This window comes from Oryctolagus cuniculus, chromosome 19 (assembly GCF_964237555.1).
Source record: "Oryctolagus cuniculus chromosome 19, mOryCun1.1, whole genome shotgun sequence".
NCBI classification, from domain to species: Eukaryota; Metazoa; Chordata; class Mammalia; order Lagomorpha; family Leporidae; genus Oryctolagus; species Oryctolagus cuniculus.
This window is the reverse complement of record NC_091450.1, coordinates 14,705,736-14,721,235: the sequence shown is the minus strand read 5'-3', so window position 1 is coordinate 14,721,235 and position 15,500 is coordinate 14,705,736. Positions and strand designations below refer to the sequence as shown.

The 15,500-nt window shown below is 40.1% G+C and overlaps 1 protein-coding gene across 18 annotated transcripts in view; it reads left to right on the top strand.

The window, feature by feature from the left end:
- TNRC6A (trinucleotide repeat containing adaptor 6A) overlaps nt 1-15,500 on the top strand; it is a 101,842-nt gene that overhangs the window by 20,381 nt on the left and 65,961 nt on the right. For 13 of the 18 annotated variants that reach the window (XM_070064558.1, XM_070064564.1, XM_051847523.2 and 10 more), the window contains 2 exons: nt 6,552-6,639; nt 14,663-14,684. The exons of 4 other annotated variants lie outside the window; for them this stretch is intronic. In XM_070064558.1, coding sequence (XP_069920659.1) covers nt 6,552-6,639; nt 14,663-14,684 — 110 coding nt within the window. Of the gene's footprint in view, nt 1-6,551; nt 6,640-14,662; nt 14,685-14,724; nt 14,919-15,500 lie in introns of those variants that run through there. One more of the 18 variants, XM_051847520.2, reaches the window with a different exon arrangement.

Genomic DNA, 15,500 nt, shown 5'->3' with positions numbered 1-15,500 from the left:
ATGGGCACCGCAGGCAGAGGATTAATTTACTGTGCTACTCCACTGGCCCCGCTTTTTTCATTTAAAGGAGTGTTTAGGGACGTTTTTATAGAACTCATTTCAATATGACATACTATGTTGTAGCTATTTGTTTATTGATGGACTTTTTTTTAACTTTTCAACTCTTGTAAACCTTGCAGTGAACTTCCTTGTGTATATACCCTTGTGTACTAGTGCTTTATTGCTGTATGATACATTCTAAAGAATGATGTGTGTGGCTGGGTAGAGTCTGTGTAACTTAAATTGTTACAACTATTACCATCATACTTTCAAAAGGTTTTGGTAGTTTTCATTCTCACCAACAATACAAGAGTTCTTTCTTCATTTTCTTCCTTACTAACACTGAATATTATTGCACCTGAAAAAAATTTTGCCAGTAAAACTAGTAAGAAATGTTCTTTTTCTTTTGGCTTTTAATTTTCCTTTATAAAATAAAATCCAGCAATTATATATGTTCGTATGTATATATATACATGCATATATATATGTATAGTTGAAATTTTAAAAAAAGTTTGTATTTCTTTATTTGAAAGGCTAAGTGAGAGAAGAGATATCTTCCATCTACTGGTTCACTCCCCAAATGCCTGCAACAGCCGTGGCTAGGTCAGGCCTAAGGATCTCTCATATAGTTTTCCCTCATAGGCAGGAATCCACACACTTAGGTCCTCTGCTTCCTCCCAAGTGCATTAGCACTAAAATGTATCAGGAGATGAGGGCAGATTGGATCCCAGGGACTCTGATATGAATCTCAGGCAGCAGTTTAACCCTCTATGCCACAACATGCCTCAGGATTGTTGTGCATTTTCCATGATTTTTATTTATTTATTTATTATTATTATTTTTTATTTTTTTGACAGAGTGGACAGTGAGAGAGAGAGACAGAGAGAAAGGTCTTCCTTTGCCGTTGGTTCACCCTCCAATGGCCGCCACAGCTGGCGCACCGCGCTGATCCGATGGCAGGAGCCAGGTGCTTCTGGTCTCCCATGGGGTGCAGAGCCCAAGCACTTGGGCCATCCTCCACTGCACTCCCTGGCCACAGCAGAGAGCTGGCCTGGAAGAGGGGCAACCGGGACAGAATCCGGCGCCCCGACCGGGACTAGAACCCGGTGTGCCGGCGCCGCAAGGCGGAGGATTAGCCTAGTGAGCCGCGGCGCCGGCTGCATTTTTTCATGATTTTTAAAAACAGAAACCTTTGCTCATTTCTGATAGCTTTCTAGTTACCTCCCCGTTTTTCTCTTTTTTAAAAAACTTGAATTTTTCAAATGGGGGATCTCGCAGCTGTTCACTAGCTGTGCTTGTTTCTTTTACCTGGCTCACCCACAAACATTCACAAAATAAAAAACGCTGAAGTTGCTCTCAAAGATCACCACTACTTGGGTCTCTATTGTTGAAACCAGTATCTGTTCAGTCTTTGTCATTCTTGGAGGTTTTGCTGTTTTTGCACCTAATTACACACCAGTGTTCTCGGAACTTTATTACATTGCGGTTTCTGCAGTACATTCTGTTGAAATAAAAGCTTGTGTAGGCATATGCTTTTAGGGAAAAATGTGCTATAAATAAGATTGATCACTTAACCTATGTAAAGGAAAAGGATTTATTCTGTGTGTTTTTTTAAAAATTTTTTAATTTTCATCTTATCTAAAAGGCAGGAGAGACAGAGATCTTCCACCTGCTAGTTCGCTCTCCGAATATCCACAATAACTACGGCTGGGGAAAACTGAAGCCAAGAGTCCAGAACTCTGTCCAGGTCTCCCACGTGAATAGTGGGGATCTAAGTACTTGAGCCATCACCAGCTGTCTCCCAGGGTGCACATTAACAGGAAGCTGGATCAGAAGCAGAGGAGCCAGGACTCAAAACTGGCCAGAGGCCTAAAGAGTGGTGATCTTTAAGAGAGCCAACTTCAGGGACCTGTGTTGTGGTGCATCAGGTTAGGCTGCGGGCTGTGATGCCTGCATCCCACATGGCAGCCATTCATATCCTGCCTGCTGCGTTTCTGATCCAGCTCCCTGCCAGTGTGCAGTGCAAAAGCAGTGAAAGATCCAAAGCCAGGAGCCTGGAGCTTCTTCCAGATCTCCACATGGGTGTAGGGACCCAAGGACTTTGGTCATCCTCCACTGCTTTCCCAGGTGCATTAGCAGAGAGCTGGGTCAGAAGTGGAGCAGCTGAGACTCAAACCCGCACCTATATGGATGCCAGCACTGCAAGTGGTGGCTTTACCTGCTATGCCATAGTGCCAGCCCCAACTTCAGTATTTTTTTATTTTGTGAATGTTTGTGGGAAGTTTATAATGGGGCAACCTGTGATCATAGGCATCATCCGAAGCAGCTTTTTTAAGATTTATTTGAAAGGCAGAGTTACAGAGATACAGGGAAAGGCAAAAAAGAGAGAGAGAGATCAGTCTTCTATCCACTGGTTCACTCCCCAAATTGCTGCAATGGCTAGGACTGGGCCAGACTGAAGCCAGGAACCTGGACCCTGGCTCCAGTTGGATTTCTCACATATGTGGCAGAGCCCAAGCACTTGGCCCATCTCTGCTGCCTTCCCAGGTGCACTAGCAGGGAGCTGGATTGGAGGTGAAGCAGCCAGACCTTGAACTGGAGCCCATATCAGATGTGGGCATCACAAGCAATGGCTTACTCCTGTACATTACATCGCTGCCCTCCTCCAAGCAGCATCTTAACTGCTATACCAAATACCCACCCCTCTCTGTGACTTCTGAAAAGAGTGCTGATACTTACTTTGGGAGATAGCATGGTGTAGAGAAGCATCTTAAATGAGTCTTTACTAGGATTTAAATCCTAGAAGTGGAGTGTTTGGGCACAGGTGGCATTTTCATGTTTTTCCCAGTTGGCTTTCTGGGGGAGGAGATGTGGGAGAAGCATAGTTGGCTGTGATAATGGTGTTGAAGAGTAGAACTCTTTTCCGTATGCTTAACAATATCTGCTCATATTAAAATATTTGAGAGAAAATGTGGTTCATCTTTTAAAAATACCAGGAATATTTATGGACAGGAAGGCCCTTGCTACCCTCATTAAAAAGCCTTTAAAGTGCAGTTTGAGGGAGGAACAAATTCCAGATAGTTAGGCAGCATTTGTGGAGTAGAATTGTGGTGGTACGGAAGGTCAGGAAAGGACAGTCTGTAAATCACAGGAGAACATGGTGAGTAAGTGCTGAAGATGCCGGTGTTTCTGCATGAGTGGCCGTAACACCCTAACGTAAGTAGGGTAAAGGTGGTCTTAGGTGCCACTGAGAACTGGTGGGATGAATTCGTGATGAGGCGTTTGAGTGCATACTAGAAGTATTGTGTTAGGTAAACACTCCTCATCCAGTCATTGTAAAAATACAGTGAAGTAGATATACCAATAGTACTTCCAAAAGTCTCTAGGGAATAGAATTAAAAGAGAAGCTTGATATCCATACATATTTTTTTTTTTACAAAAAAAGATTTATTTATTTATTTGAAAGAGTTACACAGAGAGAGAAGGAGAGGGAGAGGGAGAGAGGTCTTCCATCTGCTAGTTCACTACCCAATTGGCTGCAACGGCTGGAGTTGCGCTGATTGAGCCAGGAGCTTCCTCCATGTCTCCCACATGGGTGCAGGGGCCCAAGGACTTGGCCATCTTCTGCTTTCCAGGCCATAGCAGAAAGTTGGATCGGAAGTAAAGCAGCCAGAACTTGAACTGGCACCCATATGGGATGCCTGCACTACAGGTGGCGGCTTTACCCACTGAGCCACAGCACCAGTGCCCATACATAGTTTTTTTAATGCACATTTTCCACAGAGTTTTTTTTTTTTTTTTTTTTTTTGAAGTACTTTAGAATATGGTCATTTATCTCTCATTAAGAAATTATATTTGCAGGGCTGGCGCCGTGACACTGCTGGCATCCAATATGGGTGCTGCTTCAAGTCCTGACTGTTCCCAATTAATGACCCAGCTCCCTGCTAACGGCCTGGGGAAGATGCTCCTGGCTCCTGGCTCCTGGCTTCAGCCTGGCCCAGCCCTGGGCGTTGCAGCCATTTAGAGAGTGAACCAGTGGATGGAAAATCTTTCTCTTTCTTCTCTCTCAATAAAGATAAGGAAGAATTATATTTGGGAGAAAGAGATAGAGTGAGCGCCCATTCTCTGATTCACTCCCCCAGTGCCTGCAGTCCCAGCTGGACCAAAGCCAGCATCAGTGTACTCAGTCTAGGTCTCACTTAAGTAATAAGAACCTGACTACTTTCCCAGCGTCTCCTTTATCAGGAAGCTGGAGTCTGGAGAACCAGAGTCAGGCATTGAGCCCAGGCACTCTGATGTGGGACATGGGCATCATAAATGCTATCTAAATGCCTGCACTATCCTCAGTTTAAAAATATGAAGAGACTGAGGCTGAAGAAAGTTAAGTATTCAGAGCTAGTGATCAGCCTTTACCTTTGAGTTCTGCATATCTTGGGTCAGATAACGTGACAATGTATAACTTAATTGGCTTTGTTTACTAATTGTATCTGCTGCTGTAGGTTATCTAGATCCTTGGCTTTCCTAGGATTGTAATATGAATGAACTTGTTCACTCTTAACCTCCCTCAAACAGAATATGAATGAGTCATGGTTCCTGTTGGCATGAACACTATTCCATTAGGCACATGTCAGTTGTACTTGCAACAAAATGACAGTGAAATATAGCAACAGTTATACTTTTCTTCCCAACATTTAGTTTTAGCAATTATATACTAAATTAGCATTTGTTATTCATAACATAAAATATTCATTTTAGTTTTCAGCGTCTACCTGCCTCTCCTCTCAATCTCTTCATCAGCAAAGCCAGCTTCAGTTTTGTTTAATCTCATTGCAGTGCACATACAGCATTCCTTCCCAGTCTTTTATTTGCTTGCCTATCTTTCTCATTTGACCTTCTGCTTCATCCCCACTGCCATTTGTGTTTCAGTCTTGATAAATGATTTGCACTTTCATAAATGTCTAGTTCAGATTCCCACACCTCTCTCTGTGTCTGCTTGATGATTATTTTGTCCCCTCTGGACAGCTTCCTTAGGACAAGGTTAGGTGCAGTGTGTGTGTGTGTGTGTGTGTGTGTGTGTGTGAGAGAGAGAGAGAGAGAGAGAGAGAGAGAGAGAGAGAGAGAGTGTTCTTCATGATTTTGTGTATCATGATTTTTGGATGTCAGTATGAATCAACTTCTAGGTTGTGGATTCTAAGATAATTAATGAAGGTAGCTGGAGTGAGTTTTCTGTACTTTTGCACAGGTTTCCTTACCAGTGTGTCCTGTGTTGTAGACATGTCTGTTACATCTTAACTGTGAGAGGAAGGGATGATGCAGAGCTGTGTGTTTGTGAAGGTTGTTGATTGATAGGCTTCATTTTAGAATGTCATTGAGGGAGTGACCTAGCCTCTAATAAGACGGGTTTTGTTCTGGAGCAACCAAATGCATTGCAGGAAACTACCAGTCTGCTTTGTATGGTTTAGTTTCTTTGGAGAGTTGTTGTGTTTTTGTGTGTTTGTTTTTTGTTTTAGGCTGGACTCAAGCAGCTGCTGCTATCTGTAGCTCTGTGGGCACAGGCATGGGAAATGAGTGGGAAGGGAGGAGGAACTGGCCTTTCTGTTTCGTGGGCACTCTCCACCTTGTGTCTGTTTCTGCTCCCCATGCTCTGATCCTGGCTCCTCTCTAGAGCTCCCTGGGAAAGGATGAGCCAGAACATGCAGAATTCTCTTGTGTTTGTTCTTGGATGTGGCCTCCTTTGCTCTTGTTCATTCATAAGCTCTGAATAGTTAGTGCCTTTATTCATGAATTTCCATGAGGTAGAGGGGGAAGGAGGAGGCAGACACATTTGCTCAGTTTGTCATTTTGAAATCCTGAAGCAAAGGTTCTGTTGACAACTTGAGCATTTGAGATTTAAGAAAATTTAAAGAGGCTGATATTATTGATTGTTTCCTGAGGATGGATAGGCCAGTTTGGAGTGTTTTGTGGAATATGGAATATTCCATATTGTGGAATATGGAATATTCCATATTGTGGAATATGGAATTATTGTAATGCTGAAATGAAAGTCACCTATTTACAAATAACTTATGCTTTAAAAATATTTCTAAAGCTATGTAGAGCAAGTAAATCAATCTAAAGGTGCCCCTAAATGCCTAGGCAGGAGAGGATTGTGGGAGGTCCCAGACACTGCCATTAGCTACTGGTTGATCATTGGTTACCAATAGCAAGGTAACGCCAACTTACAGTGTTTACATTCTAGAATTGGAGGAAACTGCTGATTTCCCAATGTACATTGCTATTTCAGGCCATATTCCTTGATATGACATTATTAAAATAAATGCTGTGCTACTAATAAAAGTGAATTTTACTGTATTGTGGCTATATAGATTTAGTTTGCAAGTTGTGTTTTATTTCAACGAATGATGGAAGAACAATTTGCCATGTTTTCTAACAAGTAAAAATGAACTTTTATGCAACATTATTTTTATTTCTTAATATATTTTGGGAAAGTTAATTGCAACTGTGTGGTTCAGGGATTTAGTGCAAGAAGAAGAACAGTTGATGGAAGAAAAGAAAAAGAAAAAAGACGACAAGAAAAAGAAGGAAGCTGCTCAAAAGAAGGTAGTATGTATATGAAATATTTATGTTAAGTGATTTAAACATAGATTTAAGAAATTCCTGGATTTTTCAAAAGTATTTGATTTAGTGTTTTAACTTCACCAGAGAATAATTGTAATACTTAATGTTTGAATATGCATATGAAGTAGCTTTAAGAGTGTATACAATTTAATGCATAGTTATTTAATGTTGTAAATTTTTCAAAGGTAAGTACATTATATAGGTCTTTATCTTTCAAATTACCTACTCCTAGGTGTTTTACAGTGTGTCCTAAGTGGGAATAGCATGGGCTCTGTAGTCATATAGAGAGGCTTTGAAACATCACTCTCCCACATAGCACATAGCATAGCGTGGCTTTACATTTTATTTAGCCTCTCTGGGCCTTAGTTTCCATAAGTTTTATAAAATGAAGATTAAAGTACATAAGAAAACATAATATGCATAATAGAAAATAAAGTAATACAGGTGTATAGTATTAAAGTAAATGATAGATATAATAAGGAATAAAGTGTCAATTCCCTTTTTATTTAGAACCTGGACTGATTTTTTTAAAATCTGTACTTTGCATTAGGATACTATAAAATAAGCCCAAGACATTATTTGCTGCAAAAGAATTTTAACCAATACATTATAAGAAATTAACTAAAGCAACTCAAGGCAAAAATAGGCTGTGTATAAGAGAAATTTTTACAAACTGTTAATGCTAAGGGCTGATGGCAGATAACTACACTTTATGCTCATCTCCTTGTGCATCAAGGTTTCAGGGACCTTAAAATGTTCTGAAAGACCCAGTGAAATTAGTATTCAATTTCTCTATTGTAATGAAAATTAAGTTTTAATATGTGCCTCTTTTGTGCCCAGCACTGTGCTTGGAGCTGGGTACTGTATAGACAGACTACTTGTCTCCAGATTGTTCCATAGGGAAAAGGGAACTGTTTGTTTTTGTGGAAGATGTTGAAGCACAGCCTGGTGCATGACTTGGCCTGAGATTGGGCAGAGACGGGGCAATTTTTTTTTTTTTAACATTTATTTATTTGTTTGAAAGGTGGATTTAGAGAGAGAGAGAAAGAAGGAGAAACACAGAGATCTTTCATCCTCTGGTTCACTTCTCAAATGGCCACAATGGCCAGGGCTATGCCAGACTGAAGCCAGGAGCTGCTTGTGGGTCTTCTACTTGGTGCAGGGGCTCAGGGACCTGGGCCATCTTCTGCTGCTTTCTCAGGTGCATCATCCGGAAGCTGGATGGGAAGTGGAGCAGCTGCCACTCAACTGGCTCCCATATGGGATGCAGGCAATGCAGGGTGGGGCATAACCCACTGTGCTACAGCACTGACTCCAGGGAAAGTTTTTTAGAATAGAAATTACTCATGTGAGTAAGGAACAGAGTAGAAAAGGACTCTAGCAGAGTGAATTCAGAAGTAAGTACTCATAATCTGTATATGGTAAGGTGTGGGCTTTGATTGGAGGTTAGCAGGAGAGAGTAGAACCGAGACAGGAATGGTTGGTGATATCTGTCGGTTTCTTGGGAGCTTTAGGCTTTGGGGAAGATCCTGAAGGTGTTTTAGTAGAGTGACATAAAAGATTTGTATTTCAGAATTTTTGGAAAATTGTGGAGCTGGATTAGAAGGAGTTGATACCAGAGACCAGTGAAGGGACCATGTGAATAACCCAGAGACATTATCTAAAGGATACTAAGGGAGAATAACCTAGATTGGCATTTAGGTTACAGATTGAGTGACTAAGTAATGTTTTGAGAGTTAGTTGTGTTAGGGGACACAAAGAAAGGGGAACTCATAACTCAGTTTTGCATGTGCTGAGCTTAGGGTATCAGCAGCAATTATTAAGGCAAAGAGTGGAGCACAGAGCATCTTGGAGAGTACGAGATGAAAGGAGGTGACAGGTGACCCTAGTCATCTACCTGCCTTTTGGTTGTTCTTGGATGACTGGGGGTAGGGGTGCCTAGGTATATGTCTCAGTTACCATAGGCTTCTGCTATAGGGTTTGGGCATTGACTGATGCCTTGGGCCTCTGCTACAGGTCAATTTATGTAGAATGGTCTTTGCAGTCTGGTCAGTTCTTGCTCAGGATTTGATAAGAAAAAGTTGTGTTTTCTGTAGGGCTAACATAGTGTGAAGGCTTCTTAGCTAATGCAAGGAGCTTCTCAGAAACTTCTAAGGTTTATGGGGGGGATGCTTGGATAAAGTATATGTAGAATCGGTAGTTTGGCAAGCATCTGAGTGTTGCATTAGGCCTGTTGGCCTCTACATTTAAAAGAGTTCAGGATGTAGCTGCCAAGACAGAATGTATATGAAATGACTGGAGAAGAGGACAAAGGCAGTAGATATGTGAATTTATTTGAAATTTATACTATTTACCAAGGAAATTCTAAGAAGGGATGGGGTCACTAGAATAATTTTCATGTACATATTTTTTAGGAAGATTTATTTATTTATTTATTTGAAAAGCAGAGTTAGAGACAGACCAAGATCTTCCATCTGCTGGTTCACTCCTCAAATGGGTGCAACAGCCAGGCCAAAGCCAAGATGCAGGAGCTTCCTACAGGTCTTACACTGCTTTCCCAGGCACAGCAGGGAACCAGAAGTGGAGCAGCCCCTGGGACTTGAACCAGCACCCATACGGGAGGCCAGCTCTGCAGGCTACAGCTTTACTTGCTACACCATAGCAGCGGCCTCTTAGATATATTTTTATAAGGATAATCTTTTCAAGTTAACATACACAGATAATGGTTCTAATTGTTTAAGTTCATCTTTATATTGTTTTGTAATCAAATGTGAGTCACCAAGTCAGTATAGGTGGTCCCTTATGTGTGCCTGCTATAAATATGCCTCTGGTACATGGTGATTATTGCGCCATTCAGCTTCTCACCAAATCAGAAGTGACAGCGTCTTGTGGTCTTGCCTCACCCCCATGCTTGTAGTCTCATCGCCATCATGTCCTGCTAGAACTGTCATTAGAGGCTTAGAGATAGTTTTTCCTTCTTTTGCCAGATCTTCAGCACTGATAGGGTATTCCTACTTATCCATAGACACGTAGTAATATGTACCCATGAAAACTAATAAAAATGAAAGGTTTTTTTTTTAAGATTTATTTTTTATTTCCTTGAAAGGCAGAGTTGCAGAGAGAGGAGAGCCAAACAGAGCTTCCATCTGCTGGTTTACTTTCCAAGTGGCCCCAACAGCCACATCTGGGCAAGGCCAAAGCCAGGAGACCAGAGCTGCTTCTGGGTCTCCCACATGGGTGCAGTCTTTGGGCCATCTTCTGCTGCTTTTCCAGGCAATTAGCAGGGGGCAGATTCGGAAGTGTAGCAGCCTGGTCTCGAACTGGTGCCCATATGGGATGCTGGTGTCATGGGTGAAGGCTTAACTTGCTATGTGACAGCGCCGACCCCCATAAGTGAAAGTTTTAGGCTTTTAATACATGTTAAATTTGATAGCTTAACCTGCCACTATAAGTAAGCTTACAGGTGAATTTGAATACAACCTGCTGGTGAAGTGAGGATAGCTGGTATTTCCATAGCTTGAGCAAATAGTTTTTTAATAAAAAAAGAAACTTTGAAGTGGGCACATCCCATATGAGAGACTGAATCGGAGGACTCTGAAGACAGGTTTCTTCGAGATTGTCTTTGGTCTGTGGTAGAGGCCAGCAGGGGTGTCCAGGCAGGCATCAGGCATCTTCATGAGTCAGCCAGTCAGACCCCTTTGTAAAAATATTGGAGCATAAACTCACTATGGTAATAACAGATTATCTTTTATGTGATCTGTATAGTTTCATTTCTGAAAAAGACTGAAGGTATTATCTGTTCTAAGCTATTCATTTTCAGTGTAGGGAAGCTAAGCATCAGAATGAGTTAAGTGGCTATCTAACCTTGCTTTCATGATGGTGGCAGAATTAGGAATAAGAGTTGAAGTATGCTAGCTCCTCCACCCATTGCTTTTCTGAAACCCTGTCCCATGCTTTATCCTCTTGATATAGAACATTACTTTAGTTTTCACCATCTAAAGATGAACTTTAAAGTTGGGAAATAATATGCAATGATAATTTTTTAAATAGGGCATAAAATAAGTACCTATGCCATGAAACAGAAATACATAGATTCTAGCAGTCTCTAGTAATCACTTTGGTGGTTTAAGGTAATTTAAACAGACACCAACAAGGATCACTAAAATATTTTTATTGATAGTTTTTCTTATTTTATTACTTAAATATAAATATTGTTTCTCCTATAAGGAAATTTTGCATAAAAACTAGGTAAATTTTATTATGCTTCACCTTCAATCGTTTTCTAATTAATCCATTATTAATATCTCCATTAATTAATGACAGGATGACTTTAATTTTTTTTGAGAGCCATTTTCATAAAAAACTGTGTATAATGCTGTTTCACATCCAGGGATCAAGCTATTTAGCTGTCTTCTGATTCTGGGGCTTAGGGTGTGGGAACATGGTTTCCATACCTTTAGGGAGGGAGGGACAACCATAGTAGCAGTAGGTTGCCACAGATTTCTCCCCAGGTTTCATTTTTTAAAGAAAAACTTTCTTAAAGGACTCTTTTTTTTTTAAAATATTTATTTATTTATATAACTGAAAGAGTTAGAGAAGGTGAGGCAGAGAGAGAGAGAGGGAGAGAGGTCTTCCATCTGCTAGTTGACTACCCAATTGGCCGCAACGGCTGGAGCTGCACCTAGCCGAAGCCAGGAGGTTCCTTTGGGTCTCCCACGCCATCTGCTTTCCCAGGCCATAGCAGAGTGCTGGATCGGAAGTGGAGCAGCCGGGACTCAACTGGTGCCCTTATGGGATGCCGGCGCTGCAGGCGGTGGTTTACCTGTTACACCAGCAGCACCAGCCCCTTAAAAGAATCTTAAGGGAAGGGTAATAAAGGAAAAAGGGTGTTGAGAAATGTGTTAATTATAGAAGGATAATTGTGTGTGACCTTTAAATGTGGAATTGTAGTTTCTAGAAAGCATATAACGTGGAGGGCTGAGGGAAAGCAGCAGTATAAATTGGGATCTTTTGGTGTTAGAATGTTTCAACACTCATGGATTGTTGTTGTTGTTGTTGTTACTGTGTTAAAGGTGAAAGGATTTTTATAGTTTTTTATTTAAAGTACTGAATTTTATGTTTAAAGGAGATTTGGGTTATAGAAAACTTCCGACTTCATTCACCTTGGGGATCATATTCAGCTACCATAATTAGTCAGTTTTCTCAGGAACCTTGGGAGCAGCATGACCAGGCCTGAAGCTGTGCGCTCATCTAGGGCAGTTAAATGTATGCTTTCACCTTTTCTCTTTTTCTCATTTTTTAAAATTCATTTTATTCAGCAGACCTGGATTCTAGACTGGATGCTGCTAGCTAAATCATAGGAAAGTTCTCTGAGTACTAGTTATCCCACTTAAAATAAGTGAACTGAACTAGATTAAGTCTTTATTCCTAGAATTAGGCTAAAATACAAAAGAAAAAACAATTCCTGGGAACTGGGAGTGAGTGTGCAGTCAGCATATCTCCAAATGTGAGAGAAAGGACTGAGGCAGAGCTTCACATGGCCGCCGTGACTGCAGGAGCCACGATCTATTGGGTGCTTTTCTGTCTGTTAGGTACTGTCCTAAGTGCTTGATACCAGTTACATTCCTTTCATCTCATGACAGTTCTGAGGGGTGTGGGTGTTTGCCTTTGTTTTTTTTTTTCCTCTGTTTTATAGATGAGGCAGTCAAGGTTTGGAGAAGTTAATTAACTTGAACAAGGTCTCACAGTCTAAGTGGTAGGCCAGGATTCAAATCTAGGAAGTCTGGTTTCATACATTAACTTGATAAGCACTGAAGGATGCTTGGAGATCTTGAGAGTTGGGCTAAGCAGTGCAGAGCCTTACGGAAACAAAGCAACTTCCGTGTTCTCTGTCTGCCACTTGTGGCTCGCAGTTGTAGCAACTGTGATCATTGTTTGTGGAGTCACAACTCAGATTTAAGGAAAACATTTAAAATAGAAAGCATTTTGCTTCTAAATGTGTCAGAACATCTTCTCTTGTGCAAGATCTACAATGATAGATCACATTTGAACAGCGTATAGTTTTTTCAAAACATATCTTTCATGTTTTATTTGACTCATAATAACCCTGCAAGGTGAGCAGAACAGTTATTTTCTCCATTTGGAGGAATAGGAAACTAAGACCCAGAGGGTTTAAATCATAAGATCATTTAAAAGTAAAAGGAAGTAGTTGAGGATAATATTAATGTATCTTATAGAACTCAATATAAGGAAAAATGTTACTATTTTAATATGTAATCAATATGAAGTATTATTAATGAGTTACATGATATTTTAAAAATACTGAAGGTTAGAAATGGTAGTTGCACATCTCAATCTACTCTAGCCACATTTCAGTAGCCGTATGTTGCTAGTGACTGCCATTTCGGACAGTACAGACAGTTCTACTTGGAATATTCCATTTTTAATAATTTGAAGGCACTAGATTGCCAGACCAGCCCCAGAAACCTGCATTAAAGAAATGGGACTCTTGTCATTTCCCCTTCCTTCTAATCAGTTGGGAGCTCTGGTACTTAAAAATCCCTTCATTGTATTTGGTGTTCTGAGGGCAAACAGAACTTTGGGATTTCCTTTGGTGCCATTGTAGATGACAGAATAGTGAGGTTGACCGTTGTTCTCAAGTAGCATGGAGTTGTTTTTCCTAAGGAGTTGTGTAGATGTCCTTTTTGTAATACCTAGAAGAGCATTATTTTACACCTTGGGTTTTAATAATATGGCCGTGGCTTCTATACACTGAAACTTAGTTTTAGTGGAAGTAAACTCTGAAAGAGGTCAACAGGTTTTTAAAAAGAGATTTTTAATGTGCCAAATAATTTTGTAGTAATTCTTTGGCAATGATTTCTCCCAGAAATAAATTGTTGTCAAGTTAATTGACTGTCTTTTGACATTGTTCTCTTAATTTTTTCAAGAAATTTTGATTCATAGAGTAAAAGATAGGTGTCCATTATTTAGTCCTTCACTGGTGCCCTAATCCCTGGTAAAGCACTTCAGTCCCTGAATGGACTCTCTGGCTCTCAGGGGAAAGATTAATATTTTATGTGACTTCACTATTAGAGTGATTACTATAGTTCTTACCATACATGTGTATATTGATATAATTTAAAATGGTATTTTTGGTGACCTAATTTGTACATGACTAAGCAAAGTCAATTATGCCATATCACAGTTAAGGGAAGCCTTTTCTTCATTTAGAAACAATTGCTGGTTATTCAGTTACTAATTATTCAGTCTTCCCTGCCTCCTTCCCAATTGTATCTGTTTTTCAGGACTCTTACACAGTTGGTCTTGAGCAAGGGATCGATTTTTGCCATTGGAAGTTGTAGCTTAGTTGCCTTGAGACAATCCCACTGACCTCCAGCCCTGGTCACAGTCATTTTTATGAATTCTCAGATGTGTCAGGAGTAATTTTAGTTTCCAAGTTTTTCCCACTCACAAATATTTAAAAGTTGACCATGTTTAGCCATAGCAACTTCAACTGCTCCACGAGTTAAACTTATTACTAGCTTGGCCAAAATGATTCTATGCAGCTTTTCTTACAGAAGGCTTAATTCATCTGTTATCATTTGTATCAATTTTTTAACTTACTTAAACATGCAAAGCTTATTAAGTCCATTAAATATAAAGGTGATAGTTATATAAAATCATTTTTAAATTGAATAGAAATGTGTAGTTCCCATTTAAAAAGCTAATTTAGTCATACAATGATGTCTCCTATGATTTGTGTGTAAAGAAACATTGCAAAAACTTTTTATTAATAAAACATAGCATCAAGGAAATGGGGCACATCTGTGGGAAAAGCATGCTTTCTTTGCCTGTCTTTTCCTTTGCAGTCAATCTAAATGACTGATTCTTTATTTAATAAAAGTATATGGCTTGTATAATAGAAATATTTGAGCATTTTATCATAACAATCCATTTCTTTCAGTTTCATATTTACATTGTTTTTTGTTTGTTTGTTTTATTTTAGGCCACTGAACAAAAAATCAAAGGTACGTTGTTTCAAGCTACTTTTTATTCTTTTTTTCATTAAAGCAAGTTTGTTTATATGCATTTTTATTCACCTCCAGGATGGGAGAGAGAAGAGCATGAAGGAAACAGGGTGGGAACAGTTTCTTCAGTGACAGCACCTTGGAGTCATCTTTGGGTGTTATGGTTTACTGTGGTATATAATACCACATTCAGAATGTGGTGCCTCAAGACCTGCTTAACACTTGTCTCCTAGGGTAAACACCACTTCCTAATGCACCCCTTGTTTTGAGTCTTTGTGCACATGAACCTTTCCTTCAGTCTTCTACCTGAAAGTCTTCTGGTGTGGGGCTACCACGTGACCCACAGCATCCCTTGTAGGTTCTGCTGCTGCTCTCCTAGTTCTCCATATATTGTCCCCACATCTTCTTGAAGTAGAAGTGACATCCATCTTGGTAGTATCAGCTAGGGTATTGCTCCAGGTTGAACATCACCCAATGAGAGACTTCAGTGTGAGAAGTAAACAGAAAGCCTAATTTCTCTTTGATTCCATATCAGGAGTTCATCCTAGGAGCTGACTACCTGGCAATGAAAGATGTCAGGCTTTTAGAGGGTTCTGAAGTGTTTTTTTTTTTTTTTTTTCTTTAGCTATATCAAGAGTGTGATGCCTGCATTTGTTTGTTGCATGCACTCATGATACTGTCTTTACTTGAGGTCTACATTAAAGTAGCATAGGGTGTGGTTGTACTGAATGAGTAAGATCAGGCATTGCTTATATTTCACTGGAGCAAGCCTAGCAATGTGAGGACACACTCCAACCCTGTACAGTGTAAACGTGA